This window comes from Podarcis filfolensis (assembly GCF_964270895.1).
Source record: "Podarcis filfolensis genome assembly, chromosome: 13".
NCBI lineage: Eukaryota > Metazoa > Chordata > Lepidosauria > Squamata > Lacertidae > Podarcis > Podarcis filfolensis.
In genome coordinates this window covers 25,757,031-25,773,864 of record NC_139615.1, presented here as the reverse complement: position 1 = coordinate 25,773,864, position 16,834 = coordinate 25,757,031, and the positions used below count along the sequence as shown (strand labels likewise).

At 37.6% G+C, this 16,834-nt stretch overlaps 1 protein-coding gene across 1 annotated transcript; it reads left to right on the top strand.

Moving 5' to 3' along the window:
- Positions 1 to 5,950: 5,950 nt before the first annotated feature.
- Positions 5,951 to 15,137, top strand: LOC310746630 (olfactory receptor 11A1-like; the record flags this gene model as incomplete). Its single annotated transcript, XM_083580602.1, has 4 exons — positions 5,951 to 6,244; positions 7,613 to 7,720; positions 7,944 to 8,216; positions 14,169 to 15,137. The coding sequence occupies exons 1-4, from the start codon at positions 6,200 to 6,202 to the stop codon at positions 15,135 to 15,137; spliced, it is 1,395 nt and encodes a 464-aa protein (XP_083436728.1). The 5' UTR covers positions 5,951 to 6,199.
- Positions 15,138 to 16,834: the final 1,697 nt, after the last annotated feature.

The window sequence follows — 16,834 nt, the reverse complement described above, 5'->3', positions numbered from 1 at the left end:
TTTGGAGAGACCACGGAGAAGACCTGCAGAAGAAAGCTGAAGGAGAGCTAAGAACACTTGTAAGCGAAACCTTGGATATACCAGATCTCCCTCCTGAATTAAAAGAGCGGTTGAAGAAGGTGATACCACCAACAGAACAGGAACAGGCACTGGGTGCAGTTGGAGGAGAAGCATAGTACCTACATCATGGCTCTGCAACTACTAAGTTGGAATTGTAATGGTCTAAACTCCCCTCAGAAGAGGAGATCTGTGTTTCATTTATTAAAAAAGGAGCAATTGGATTTGATTTGTCTACAAGAAACCCATATAACAAGATCACATAGGAAATTATTGGTTAACAAAAGACTTGGTCAGGAGTTTATTTCATCGGACAAAGTGAAAAAAAGAGGAGTTGTTATATATGTAAAAGAAAGATTGCAACCGAAATTTATATTTAAAGACGACCAAGGAAGAATTGTGGCAGTCGAAATTCAAATACAGGGAGAGAAATTCTTGATAGTAGGTGTTTATGCTCCAAATGAGGGGAAATCTGAATTTTTTAAAAGGCTGCATGAGACCCTGATGGACTATGTGGATTACAATGTCGTTTTGCTGCGAGACATGAATGGAGTGGTATCTACACATATGGATAAAGCACAAAAACAGGTAGTCACCAAGGATGGTAGACTACCGAAGACCTTTTTTGAGATGACAGACAACTTGGATTTAGTGGACATTTGGAGAATAAAGAACCCCTTGGCTAAGGAGGGAACCTTCTTTTCTGAAGCCAAAATGACATGGACTAGATTTGACCAAATATGGGTAACTAGAGGAATGGCACCGAAGATTAAGAAAGTGGAAATCTGCCCTAAAACCTGCTCTGACCATAATGCTGTTAAGATGGAGATGAAATTAATATTAACTGGCTCCTTCAGATGGAGGATGAATGACACCTTGTTTAGAGATGAAGAAGTTTTAAAGAAGGCCCAAAAAACCTTGAGAGACTATTTTGAGATAAATATGAATACTGATGTGGAAAAAAGAGTAATCTGGGATGCTAGTAAGGCGGTTATGAGAGGGTTCTTGATACAACAGAATGCACTAAAAAAGAGAATCCAGAATGAGAAGAGGGAAACATTTTTGGAGAAAATAAATGAAGGCGAAAAAAATTGAGAGTTAAACCCAAGTCGCAGGAGATTTTGAGAGAAATAAAGTTATACCAAGTGGAATTCATGAAAATGATGAATCAAGAGATTGAATGGAAAATTAAACAAATGAGACAAAAGACATTCGAGTCAGCCAATAAGTGTGGGAAACTCTTGGCTTGGCAAATGAAAAAAGACAAAAACAAAACACAATTACAAACCTAGAAGTGGAAGGAAGGAATATACAGAACCCAGCAGAAATTAGAAATTGCTTCCAGAGGTATTTTAAACAACTATATACACAAGGGCCACAGAGAGAAATTGATTTAGACCAATTTTTGATGAAAAATGGACTACAAAAAATCTCTCAAGAAAACAAATTAATGTTGAGTGATAAAATAACTGAACAGGAGATAGAAGGTGCCATTCAGAATATGCAATTGGGTAAATCTCCAGGACCGGATGGACTGACTTCTAGATACTACAGATCTTTAAAGGAATGGTTAGTGCAACCTCTGAAAGAAGTCTGTAATGAAATAATGCAGGGGAAAATAGCACCAGAGTCGTGGAAAGAAGCATATATTACACTTGTACTGAAAACAGAGACTGAAAAGACTCAGCTCAAGAACTACCGTCCCATATCACTGCTTAATGTGGATTATAAAATATTTGCAGACATTTTAGCAAAAAGACTAAAAAAGGTGTTAGTGGAAGTGATACATAAAGACCAAGCAGGTTTTCTCCCAGGAAGACATCTTTCTGATAATGTGAGAAATATAATTAACATTATAGAGAAACTGCAAGAGAATATAAACACTAAGGCAGTTTTGATATTTGTGGATGCGGAGAAAGCCTTTGACAATATTTCTTGGACTTTTATGAAAAAGAACTTACAGGGTATGGGGGTAGGCCAAGGTTTTGAAAATGGTATAAGTGCAATATATTCAGAACAAAAGGCAAAATTAATTGTGAACAATGTGGTGACGGAAGAATTTAAAATAGAAAAAGGGACACGACAAGGTTGCCCAATTTCCCCATTGCTTTTTATATCGGTTCTGGAGGTTTTGCTGAATATGATCAGAAGGGACCAGTTGGTTAAAGGTATACAGGTCGGAGTTAGACAGTACAAACTGAGAGCATTCGCAGATGACTTAGTATTGACTCTACAGGAGCCAGAATCTAGTGCTAAAAGGGTTTTAGAACTGATTCAAGAATTTGGTCAGGTCGCTGGGTTTAAACTGAACAAGTCAAAAACCAAGGTTTTAGAGAAAAATTTAACACAAACCGAGAGAGAGAGGTTTCAGAATATGACAGGTTTAACAGTGGTCAAGAAAGTTAAATACCTGGGGATCAATATGACAGCAAAAAATGGGAATTTATTTAAAGATAACTATGAAAAATGTTGGGGCGAAGTGAAAAAAGATCTAGAAATATGGTCAAATTTGAAACTTTCTTTGCTGGGCCGTATCGCAGCTATAAAAATGAATGTATTGCCGAGAATGCTGTTTTTGTTTCAGGCATTGCAAATTGTGGACAAGATGGATTGCTTCAAGAAGTGGCAGAGAGATATTTCAAGATTTGTCTGGCAGGGCAAGAAGCCTAGAATAAAATTTAAAATATTAACGGATGCAAAGGAAAGAGGCAGATTTGCCCTGCCGGACCTTAAACTTTATTATGAATCAGCAGCTTTCTGCTGGTTGAAAGAATGGCTACTTCTTGAAAACACAGACATTTTGGATTTGGAAGGTTTCAATAATGTATTTGGATGGCATGCATATCTGTGGTATGATAAGGTCAAAGTGCATAAAGCATTTAAAAACCATATTGTTAGGAAAGCATTGTTTAATGTTTGGATAAGGTACAAAGATCTATTGGAAAATAAAAGCCCAAGGTGGTTGTCACCGATGGAAGCGAAAGCTCAGAAAAAGCTCAATATGGAGGCTAAATGGCCAAAATATTGGGAAATTTTGGAACAAGATGGAGATAGATTAAAATTGCAGAGTTTTGAGAAACTAAAGAATAAAGTGCGAGATTGGCTCCATTATTATCAGATAATGGAGGCATATAATCTGGACAAGAAAATAGGCTTCCATGTGGAAAAATCAAAATTAGAAACAGAACTGCTAGATCCCAAAACTAAGATACTTTCAAGAATGTATAACTTGCTGTTAAAATGGAATACGCAGGATGAAACGGTTAAATCTGCAATGATTAAATGGGCACAAGATGTTGGACATAACATAATGTTTGCTGACTGGGAACAGTTGTGGACCACAGGTATGAAATTCAGGGCATGTAATGCCTTAAGAGAGAATATTATGAAAATGATTTATAGGTGGTACATGACCCCGGTCAAGCTTGCGAAAATTTATCATTTGCCTGATAATAAATGTTGGAAATGTAAAGAAAATGAAGGCACATTCTTTCACCTTTGGTGGACGTGCCCAAGGATTAAGGCTTTCTGGGAGACGATATATAATGAACTGAAAAAGGTATTTAAATATACCTTCTTGAAGAAACCAGAGGCCTTTCTTCTGGGCATAGCTGACCAATCGGTGTTAAAGAAGGATAGAACTTTCTTTATGTATGCCACAACAGCAGCAAGAATACTTATTGCAAAATATTGGAAGACACAAGATCTACCCACTTTGGAAGAATGGCAGATGAAGGTGATGGACTATATGGAATTGGTGGAAATGACCGGCAGGATCCGAGATCAGGGGGAAGAGTCAGTGGAAGAAGATTGGAAGAAATTTAAAGATTATTTACAGAGATATTGTAAAATTAATGAACTTTAGAATAATGTTGGATTAAAATTGAGAGGTTTCTAGCTGTAATGGGTTAAAAGAATATGAAAAAAATGGGTTTATAAAAGTAAAATTTCAAGATCACAACAATTTAAGAATAAAGATTTGGGTAGAATAAAGAGGGAAACAAATTGCTGAGCTATTAAATTGAATTGGAATACAAAAAAGAGAGGTATGAGGAGGTCCAAGAAACAAGTAAATGAAAAATAATGTGATGGAAAGATTTCTTTTTCTTTTTCTGTTTGTTTTTATTTTTTGTAATGTAAAAATCTTAATAAAAATCTTATTTAAAAAAAAAAAGATACCATCCACCACTGGACAGCAAAAGGCCTTTTCCACCTGCTCCTCTCATCTGATTGTTGTCTGCATTTTTTATGGCACAATAATCATTGTCTACATGCTGCCAGATACACCAACTCTGAGAGACCTCAATAAAGTCTTCTCTGTCTTCTATACAGTCTTGACACCTCTCGTCAATCCTTTAATCTACAGTTTGAGAAATAAAGAAGTACATAGAGCCCTAAGAAGCGTTTGCAGCAAGGTGACGCATTTTGCAAGGATGCCGAAAAATGTACTGTCATAACTGGTTTCAATAAATGGATCCCTGCTTTGCCTAACCATTTCTACAGTGTGTGATGCTCTTAACTGTAATATATTTCCTTCAAGAGAATACAGGAGGGATAGGGAACCAATGGTCTTCCAGAGGTTGTTGAACTCCATCGCAAATCCAGTGGCGGATCTTGGGGTCTCAATTTTCAGCAGCTCCCTGTGTGATGCCAAAATTTGGCGCCCCTTCTGCCTCTCATGCAGTGCCCCTGAGACTCTACACCCAAATCCTTCTCTAGCACATCAGCTCTACCTGAATGGCATGGAGTTGGAGTCCAACAGCCTCTGGAAGGATACAAGTTTCCCATGAAAGGAGTTGTGGAGCCAACAATCAGTAGTACTTTCTTAATCAATATTGTGGAAGTATAAGGTATTGTACTAGAAGCAGTTGGAAAAGTTCGTTGATATGTTGAGATGTTTATATCCCAGGTTTCTGTTCCACAGCATGGGATCCACTGGCTAAAAAGCAAAGTTTTGAAAATGTAACTCTGGAATATAAATGATTTAAAACAAGTGGAGAATCTCAGGCCCTAGTGCCAAAATGCAGCTGTTCTTGTTTTCAGTCTGCAAACAATATGCAATTGATTCCTTCCCTTCCAATTTGCATTATTGCCTTTGCATTGAAAATGAATATTTTGGAATAACATAATGATTATGTATTCCACCACAGTAAGAAAAATAACGTCTCAATAAAGCCCTGAAATAAATTGCTCAAATAAATAAATTGCTCAAATCTCAGTTGCAACCCTTTCAGTTGTTTTCATTTACAATCGAACCCTGTGGATGTTTATGGAGATGTACGTCATGTTTTGTTCAATTAACCTTATTCATACAGGTGTTTGCATCAAATTGCAGCCATACAGTGCAATCCTAAATACATCTATTCAAAATTAAACCCATGAGGCTTTCTTTCTGGTAAATTAATTCATATTCAAGCACAACCCTGTGGATTGAGTATCTAAGAAGTTATCACCATAGAGTTCAGTGAAACTTACAGCTAGGCAAGTATGTGCTGGGTTGCAGGTCTATATATTCCTCGGTCCATATATAACTCTATTATGATACACAAAGAATGATGAAGTCTGGACCCAGCCCTTTGAGTATGATATTCTGGCACAAAACATTTTTCTGATAATCCACAAGACCATTGTGAATAAACTCCATCTCTTTCATTTTGTTACTTCAATAATTAAGCAATAAAATGTCATCAGAATGAATGCCATTCCTTGTTCAGGCTGTTGAGGGCAGCCTGTGAGTACCTTAATTAAGAACCTTGGCTTTGCAAGAGCCTAATGGCTTCCCCAAGGCATGAGTCAACATGTAGTTTCCAGGGTCATTGATGTCCTGCTATGTAAGCCTGACTATGGTAATAGCTCGCTATAACTCCTAGAATTCAAAACATAGAAAGGCAAACCCTGGCAAACTGCTGAGTTCTTTTTCCTAACCATAGTTAATATCCTTTTGTAGAAATAGTCTGTTAAATAAGTTTACATTCTCATATTTTGCTGCTGAATAACAGCAAGGCAACTTGATCATTTGTACATTAAATAAGTGAGTACAGTAATATTTTGCTACAAAAGAAGCATCAGACACCAGAGTCACCACTGGAATGAAATGTTTGGACCAGAGCAGGGATAGAGAAGAGAAGCTTCCATCCTACATATGGAAACTGAATGGAACGTACCAAGGAATATAACAGTTTCAGAGGTAAATATTTATCAATCATGCTATTAACCTTTTGTCTCCAAGTACTATATTTGTGATATAGTATTTCATTCTTATAAAGGTTTAAAATGGTTTATATACACTGATAGTGGCTGATAAGAAGGGAAAGTTGGGTTTTGTCAATCTAACCAATCTGATCTCAGTCTGCCTCTTTCTGTAGGTCAGTCTCATGTTTTGTGGGAGAAAAGGTAGGTTGTTAGCTTGTAGGCACAGAATAAATTAAACAATATATTTTATCACTGGGCCAATTTTTTTAGGATCTTTGGCATTGCAGGGTCAACCTTTTTTGGATTTCACAGAATATGTTCAGGGAAACATATTCAGTGCTATCATTGATTTAAGTTAGTGCATTAACAGCCCATCTTCATTTCATCGTGGACTTCAAGGTGGCATACATGGGGTTCCTTGACATTCCATATCCAGGCACTCACCAGACCTAAACCTGCCTCATCTGCCCTCAGTGCATGCTCTGGGGCAAAAATAACACTGTTGTCCATTTATTAATATTTTGGATTAATTTGATGTACTATAGAACTGAGAAAGCTGATTTCAGCAAACAGCAATGTCAAGGAGCAAGGGATGGTGTGCCTATTAGGTACCCAGCACTGACTAAGCGCAGCTGCCTATTTTCATAATGTCCGCTTCCTAGTCTGACGTTGTCCTGTTTGACTCACTGAGATAGTTCTGGAGTGAAAATTGAAGCTTATATGACACTCCCTCCTGCATTTTTAACATGCCGCTTAACTATCAGGAGAAATAAGATACACAAAAATCATTTTCACAGTTTCATAAGTTTCATATAAAATACCTGACAGAATTTAATTCTAGTTATAGATTAGAAGCCCTGGTGTGTACATAGGCAGCTCAGTAAGGTGCTCAAGGGCTGAGGTGGTTGAATAAAGGATGCCACTTCAGTCTGCATGTGGAGGAATCACATTGTTTTTTAAATAAATTATTTGAAATAAGAAAAAATGCACATGCATGGAAGACCTTAGCCCATATTACCCCCCATTGTGCTAGATTTCTGCAGGCAAGGAGATTTCATTTATAAGGAAGCATTCAATGTGGTATTTCCCACCTATAATTTTGAAGAGCTGCCTTCATTTCTCAGAATTCTACCGCTTCCTTCCCACATAATTCTGCTCCAAATATAGCCATTGAGCACATCTATTTATCTAGCAGTAAAATATAGCAGAGTCCTAAACTACTAGCAGAAAACTAACAGCCAATCAAGGACCACATCTTCATAAAACACCTCCTTGCAAACAGAAAACTAGGATAGTAAAGTCATAATTTATTTTTATATATAACCTGGGATTTTTATTTTTTATTTTATTTTTTACAAAATAGGGAACATCTACTACAGTCAGAAGTACTAAATTCCACTCCAACACTTTCAATTCTTCAGCATCTGCAGTTCTACATTTGTGTGATGTCATGGATTTTGCGGTTACACAGGTTTGGAACCACAAATTGGTGGGTGAAGTGGGGTAAAGAGCAGGGACGAACCAAAAGGTTGGTAAGAATCGTGAGCTCTTTGCCTCTCTTCCTGCTTTTCCTCTGCAAATCGTCCCTCGCAGTCTCCTGCGACTGTCCACATTAGTCACAAACTTCCATGGGAGGGAAAACAGGAATGGGGTGGGTTGCTGAGCTCACTAACATTTTTCAAATTATATTTCAGAATGAATTTGAGATTCAACAGCAAAAAGCAATGGGAGGAAATCTGTCAACCCCTTCAACATTCATCCTTCTGGGATTTGGCAATGACTTTGAACTGCGAATCCTCCTCTTTGCCTTGTTCCTTGCCATCTATGCTTTATCACTTGTTGGGAACCTCTTAATTGTTTTACTTGTTGCAGTTGACCAGCATCTTCACAAGCCCATGTATTTCTTCCTCGTGAACTTGTCAGGCTTGGAGACCTGCTACATTTCAACCATCTTGCCCAGGATGCTGGTCAGTTTCCTTACTGGGAATAGGTCCATATCTATTAAGGGTTGCATCACACAATACTATTTCTTTGGTTTCTTGGCATGCACAGAATGTTACCTTCTGGCAATGATGTCTTATGATAGGTATTTGGCAATATGCAAACCTCTGCACTACCCAACTATAATGAGTGGTAGACTCTGCCTCCAGTTAGCATTCACTTCTTGGATGTGTGGCCTGGTGACCAACACTATCATAACTTCTTTTTTGAGTCAACTAACTTTCTGTGGACCTAATGAAATTGATGATTTCTTTTGTGATGTTTATCCATTAGCAAACCTCTCATGCAGCAATACCCGCCTAGTAAAACTTGCAACTTTTATTTTGGGGTTTATGGGAATAGGGTCCCCTTTTCTCCTAACCTTAGCTTCTTATGTCTGCATTATTTGTACCATCTTGCGAATTAAATCCAGAGCTGCTCAGCAGAAGGCCTTCGCCACTTGCTCTTCCCATCTGATTGTTGTGACACTTTTCTTCCTTTCGTTATTCTTAGTTTATGTGGTTCCAGAAACAGAAAAATTAAAGGAATTACATAAAATCTTCTCTTTCTTCTACACCATCTTTACTCCCATGTTAAATCCTCTCATTTACAGTTTGAGAAATAGAGAGGTCAAGGAAGCTTTGTTCAAATTTGTCAGAATTTTTTTGTGATTGAGTTCCATAACTTCATAGTGGGTTGGATCATGTGAAGTATACAGGAAGATAAAGATTGGTTTTGTCATTGACTGGGCTGCTTGAGGCATTAAGTTTTCACATAGTCATTAAAGTGCATCAATAAAGCATATTTTGAAAAAATAGTACATTTTCAATACATATTACAATACCTCTTTTGTGATGATTTTTTTAAAAAAATAGAACTTTACTAATTAATCGGAAAACGGAACAGAAGTGTGGAAAAACACACACACACAAACTGTCTAATATGTGCCATAAACAGAGAGATTGGCTCATCCCTTGCCATTGAATAACAATCCTTTGGGCTGGGATTCAAGTCTTTTCAAAATGATACTCAAACTGCCACTGTCACTGGTAATGTAACAAGGCAAAGAATAAAACAAGCAAAAACCTGCAGTGCAGTCCTAACTTCATTTACTCAGAAATAAATCCTATTGAATTCAGTGAGGCTTACTCCTCAGGTAAGAGGAATTAGGATTGCAGCCTTAGTCATGATAAACTAGCCTAAACTTCTCTTTAATTGCTATGTTGTTTAAATGAAATTTTTCTATTGTGCATTGTAATAAGCAATGCTTATATTTTAATGTTTGTGAAACTGGTTTTTATGAAACTGTTTTTATGAAACTGTTTTATGAAACTGGTTTTTATGAAATTTTATGAAATTATGACATGTTTGTGAAACTGGTTGAAAACTGCTTAGAAGCCTATTTTGGCATTATGCAGTAAATGAATTAATTCATACGCAAGCACAACCTTGTGGAATGTATATTTAAAAAGTACGTCCTGTAGAGTTCACTGAAACTTACAGCTAGGCAAGTACAGCATGTGCAGGGTTCCAGGCATTGTCTTGACCCAATTCCTCAGGTGCATAAATAACTCTATTTGATGAGTCTAAGCGTGATAAAGTCTGAATCTAGTCCCCTGAGATTGATATCCTGACACAAAATATTTTTCTGAAAATCATACCACAACTGGAATACAAGGCCCAGTTCTGGATGCAACAATTTAAGAAGGACATTGACAAGCCGGAACATGTGCAGAGGAGGGCAACCAAGATGATCAGGGTCTGGAAACCAAGTCTTATGAGGAACGGTTGAGGGAGCTGGGTATGTTTAGCACAGAGAAGAGGAGACTGAGAGGAGATATGATAGCCTTCTTCAACTATCTAAACTCTCTAACCATCTTAACATGGAAGATGGAGCAAGCTTGTTTTTTCTTGCTCTGGAGGGTAGAACTTGAAGCAATGCCTTCAAATTGCAAGAATGAAGAATTCAGCTAAACATCAGGAAGAACTTTCTGACAGTAAGAGCCATTAGATAGTAGAACAGACTCTCTCGGGAGGTTGTGGAGTCTCATTCCTCAGAGGTTTTTAAGCAGAGGTTGGATTGTCATCTAGTTGAGATTCCTGCATTGCAGGGAGTTGGACTAGATGACCACTGGGGTCCAAGTCTACAATATGTCCAAACCCTATCTACTTTATTTTAATGTCTCTATACTTAATAAATAAAACTTCAGTAGAAGTGAGGTGGCATTTCTCATTCAGGATGTTGAGGATAGGCTGTGAGTACCTTCATAGCACTGAAGCGATAGTATTAATTAAGAGCCTTGGCTTTGGAAGAGTCTAATGACTTCCCCAAGGCATGAGTGAGCACATAGCTTTCAGGGGATATAGCGCTTTTCCCTAGCCATAATGAAATATTAATTTGTAGAAACAGTATGTCCTTGATCATTTAGTCATGTTCAAGTAAGGTTACCTGCTGATATTTTGCTGCTGAATAAAAGCATGGCAACTTCATCATTTGTACTTTAAATAAGTGAGCATACTAACAGTTAGCTACTAACTGGAAAGAAGATTCCAGAGCCAACATTAGAATGACATGATTGGAACAGAACAGGGGTAGGGAAGAGAAACTTGCATCCTGTTTATGGAGCTGGAATGGAATACATCAGATTTTCCACATGGAAGTATTATAATTTTAGAGGTAAATGTTTATAAATCCATCCTGTTAGTGTTTTCTCTTCATGTACTACATATAAACATGATTTTCCATTTTTATGAGGGTTTTAAATGATTCGTATGCACTGTATGCCAATTAAGAATACCACTTTCTTGGTAAACTGGATGAAAGGAATTGGCAATTGGGCTTTATAAATCTAACCTATCTGATCTTGGTCTTCCTCCTTCCATAGGTCACTCTCAAGCTTTATGAGGAAACTGGTTAATTTTTTATGATATGCATACCAAAAAGAAAGAGAGAGAGAGAAATGTCATCTTTTTTTCATTGAGCCAATTTATTTTAGAATATTTGGGATCCTAGAATTAACTTTTTGGAGTTCACAGAATACATTCAGAAAGACAAAATTCTATTATTCACTGAATGTACTATATCTTTATCCCATTTCCCCCCGTCATATACTTAAAGGCACTCATGTACAAGTGGTTCCCATATGTCCCTCATTCAGACTTCTAACCTGCTTAACTTTAGCAAGTGGTCTGCATCATATGCCCTCATATCATGGCTTGAGGCAATCATAAAACTCCTGCCAATTTATTAATATTTTTGATTTCTTAGAAGTACTATAGAACTGAGAAAACTGTCAGAGGTTTCAGAAAACAGTAATGTCAAGGATCCAGCTTAAATCAAAACATTTTAAAAACATTTTAAAAACAAGTTCCTCTGAGAACTCACATGCTATTAAGGTACCAAGCATTGACTAAGCTCAGCTGCCTATTTTCATACACAGCACCCTTCACATAATATGGGGGAAAGTTGTACTGTTCGTCTGAAGTTGTACTCTTTGATTTATTGAGATAATTTGGGAAGGAAAATAAATGTTTACATGAAGCTCTGTCCCTCATTGGAGAATGTGTCCATTAGTGTGTGTGGGAGAGAAAATTGCACAAAAATCATTCTCACAGTTTCACAACAGTCTGGGTATATGTGTGTGTGCATGTGTGCATGTACACACATTTTATAATCAGGAACAAGCGCCTGGCACCATTGAACACTTTTTACTAGGTATGGAGTAGAAGCCCTGATGTGTGCAGCTCAATAAGGTGGTCAGATGCTGAGGTGGTAGGTTCAAGGACGCTACTTGAACCTTCAGGTGGGGGAATTACATTTTTTGAATACTTAAAAAAAATGCAAACAAAAGAAGCAGTACAAGTATTGCAGGACTTGGTTATAATAGTCTTTGTTAATGCAGTAGAGTTGTAAGCAGGTAGAACAGAACTAACTGCTAGTCAGGGACCACTTCATTAAAAAAAAATGAATTGAAAGCAGAAAACTAGAATAGTACTGAGCTTTTTTCATATGTGCAAGCTGGAAATTTTACAAAACTAGGAACACCCACTCTTCCACTTCAGAATTCTAGCAAGATATTCTTGGAATTGTGTAGTTACACAGGTCTGGGACCACATCTTGGAGGGTGGGGTAAGCAGCATTGGAAACCAAGAAATCAGAAAGGGTTAATCACTCTTCCTCTTTCCTTCTGCTTCTATTCTGCAAATCATCCCTCTCCAATTCCCCTTTCAGGGGAGCAGCAACACTCAGGTGTTTCTGAAAAAAATACAAACAAAAAATTTACTTCTGCCCTCAGTTAATTAGCCAGATCCTTGGCTTGAGTTTTGATAGGTGCTGTGTGTTTCCATGTATAAGGAGCCTGTGCTTAAAAACAAACGTGGAGAAGCTTAAATTTGTGGTCTTCACTGTTCTCAAGATTCGCCTAGATTTTGTGTCTGTGCATTATTTGCAAATTTCAATCTGTTTGTGAATTGCTCTGTGCCTCCTACACTTTGATCTGTGTTGAAGCTTCTAAGCTGCATTGTAAAATAAGATGCTCTGCCTTCCCTATTCACTGCAAAGGGGAATCTAAAAAACAGCCCTAACTTTTCCCCCCTTCGGTCAACCTGAATGAATGTTAAAGGTGCAGAAGTCCCACCCAAATGAATTTAAGTTACCCAAACTTCAGGCAAATAGGTCCAAGAGCTATTTGTGGAGTAAAAAGGAATAATCTTCCTCCGTATTTCCTTATTGGATGTACATGTTGGGAAATGGTTGTCCTATGTTCTTACTTTTCTTAAGTTGGTTAAGAGTGGTTATTTATACTTGTTCTTACATTTTTAAAATTCCACAGCTTCATATTGGCCTCTTCAGTGCTTGTTTGTGCCCTTCAACAGAGCTTTCAAGCCTGAGGTTATAACATGAGACTATCTAGAATTCTGCCTGTGGGGTTCTGAAGCAGACTTGAGTGTTATTGCTAAAGCAGAGCAGTGTAGGATTTTTTAATTTTTAAAAAAAACTTACGGGAAGTTTTCAACTTATCAAACAAATCCTCAACAACTGTGATGAAAGAAAAATATAATAAAATCCAGAGCTCCTTAGTGTCCCAGTTGGGACAGTATCATTTGTTGCAGTGCCCAGGGGTCTAAAGAAACATAGAGAACTAGGAAAAGATAGAGCTCTGTAGAACTGAAAAGTACAGCAACAACAGAACAACAGGAAGATCTGATCCAACACAAGATTTATGAACAGCACAGTGCAGGAGCACCAGCTATAGGGGGCTGTGGATGCTCAGCACCCACACTGCAGGGCCCCATGCAGCTTATGAGGTCTCGAAGATGGTGTCTGAGGCCTTCTGAGACCTCAGAGATGCTTTCTGAGGTCTCCAAGGTCTCGGAACCTGACTTTCAGTACCACCAGAAGTCAGCTTCCGAGGCTGGGTGTGTGTGTGCATTCATAACATCATGACGTCACGTAAAAATGTGACATCATGACATCATGCGCACTGGGCACCCATAACCTGGGTCAGCTCCCCTGTCACACTGTGAACTGCATGGGGTTAAAGACCCCTGCATCACCCTGATCTGCATCACATTCAGACTCTACAGAAAGCCAGGTCATATCCCTAATTAAGTACATGAGCCTCACTTATTGGTGACATAGAAAGCTGCCTTATATGAGGTCAGCCACAGTCAGTCTATCTAGCTTCGTATCCTTTATACGGACCGGCTGTGGCTTTCCACTGATCCAGGCAAGGTTCTCCAGTTCTATCTGGAGATGAAAACCAAGGCGTTCTACTACTGAGATATGGCCCTTATTCCCAATAATGTATAATTATTAAGTAGTATAGAATGCAGAGGCCCAGGATGGATGTCCCATGTGACTTTGAAAATCAATCAGAGGAAAAATAATAATGAGATGGATTTCCAAGCTCAGTAATGTTTTTAAAATTGTATTTCAGAATGATGCTGAGATTCACCACCAAACAGAAATGAAGAAAAATCTGTCAAGCCCTGCAACATTCACCCTTCTGGGATTTGGCAATCTCCTCGGATTGAGAATATTTCTCTTTGTATTGTTTTTTGCCATCTATGCTTTGTCTGTTGTTGGGAACCTCCTAATTTTTTTACTGGTTGCAGTTGACCAGCATCTTCATAAGCCCATGTATTTCTTCCTCATGAACTTGTCAGGGTTGGAGACTTGCTACATTTCAACCATCCTGCCCAGGATGCTGGTCAGTTTCCTTACTGGGGATAGGTCCATATCCATTAAGGGGTGCATCACACAATTCTATTTCTTTGGTTTCTGTTTAGCCACAGAATGTTATCTTTTGGCAATGATGTCTTTTGATCGGTATTTGGCAATATGCAAACCTCTGCACTACACATCCATTATGAATGGTAGACTCTGCCTCCAGTTAGCATTCACTTCTTGGATTTGTGGCCTGGTGACTAACACTATCATAACTTCTTTTTTGAGTCAACTAACTTTCTGTGGACCCAATGAAATTGATGATTTGTTTTGTGATGTATATCCATTAGCAAACCTCTCATGCAGCAATACCCACCTAGTAAAACTTGCAACTTCTATTCTCGGGTATATGGCAATAGGTTTCCCTTTTCTACTGACTTTGGCTTCCTATGTTCGCATTATTCTCAACATCTTGCGAATTAAATCCAAAGCTTCCCAGCAGAAGGCCTTCACCACTTGCTCTTCCCATCTGATTGTTGTGACACTTTTCTATGGCTCATTATTCTTAGTCTATGTAGTCCCTGAAACAGAAACCTTAAAGGAACTTCATAAAATCTTCTCTTTCTTCTACGCCATTTTGACTCCCATGTTGAACCCCCTCATATACAGTTTGAGAAACAGAGAGGTGAAGGAAGCTCTGTTTAAATCTGTCATAAAATTCAGAAATATGGTTTCATAGTTTCATGGTGTCACATAAAGTGCTGTGATTAAGTTTTGAGAATGATTTTGTCATCAACTGCTTGTTGCATTCAATCTTCTTATTTTCCTCAATGAAAAAACTTGATCCAAACTTCTCAGACTAATGTTCTTTTTTGCATTAAGTATTCATTGGGTGTTGTACTGCTCTAGTTGTTACGATGCAGTTCTCAGCAGTTAAAAGATTAAAGTACCTCAATGAAAGCGGATATTCAGGAAACAATATACATTTTTTATGTCTGTTTTATTTTTCCTTTTTTTTAATTGATACACCCCCCAAAAAAAACCAAGACAAGAAATAAAACCAAACCATGATATGGACAATATGGACAATATGGACAATATTAATTACAAATCAATAAAACAAAAAGCGGTCCTTGGACTATAGACCCAACCTCCTGTCCATTATCTATTATTTGTTGCCCATACACATTTTTGTCTTAAATTGACTAATTAACTAATTATTGATTTATCTAAGGTTTCAATCTTTCTTAAATCTACCACTAAAGTTATTCAAACACTGCAACAGAGTTTAAACTACTGTAATTGTTCTTCAAAAGAACTTTAAAAACTTCCCATTTTGAGATGAATTCCTGTTTTGGTTTGTTCTTTATTTTTTCTGATAAACTATCTAACTCCGCATAATCTGTTAACTTTTGGATCCATTCATGAATAGAAGGGATTTCATCACTCTTCCACTTTGTAGCGATAAGAATTTTTGCTGCCACTGTGGCATCTAAAAATATATTCTTCATTTTTTGCGGGATATCCAAATCTGTGATCCCCAGGAGGTAAGCTTCTGGTTTTCTCTTAAAGCAAGTCTTTATTATTATTTTTATTTCTAGTTGTGATGCAGTTCTCAGCAGTTAAAAGATTAAAGTACATCAATGAAAGCAGATGTTCAGGAAACAATATATTTTCAATATTTATTTAAATAACTGTTGTGTCATGATTTTTTAAAGAAACATCTTTCAAAGTAATGTGAAAATGGAATGGAAGTATGGATGAAAAAACATGCAAAAGTGTAAAACTTCCCATAAACAGACTTGCCTATCTCTCATCACTGAGAAATGATTTTGGCCTGGGATCCATTTTCTTTAAGATGATACTCAAAATGCCAATGGCACTGATAACGTTAACAACAAGAAGAATAAGCAAGCGGAAACCTGCAAGGATTTTTTTAAAAAATGATCTGTGTCACCTAACAAGAATGTTCTTTTCAAGGCTCCATTAAGTTTGGGAGTTGCATTGGCACTGGCTTAGATGAGCTGAGGAAAAGAAAAAAGGACATTTCACAAGGACACAAAGCCCTGCCATGCCAGCCCCATCCTCAATAAATACTCTGCCTCCCCTTCCATACTGTGGGAACAGCAGCAGGAGCTTTTTACATATAGACATATAAATAAAATCTGCACCTTCCACCATAGGAGCCCAAGTCACCATTTTATCTCAAAGTAAACATTTCTAAAACGATTAAAAAACAAACGAACACATTTTAATATATTTGTGTATATTTTTTGAATCAAGAACCATATTTGTATTGCCAGCTATGAAGACTGGTGAGACTAGGAAGATAATTTACCAGTAGTCGCAATCTGCTGTTTAGATCAGTTTGCTTTGAAATCCATTGGGGGTCAATTTTGCAGGATTCCTTTGTAGTTTTGTGGAGGCGTAGCAAGG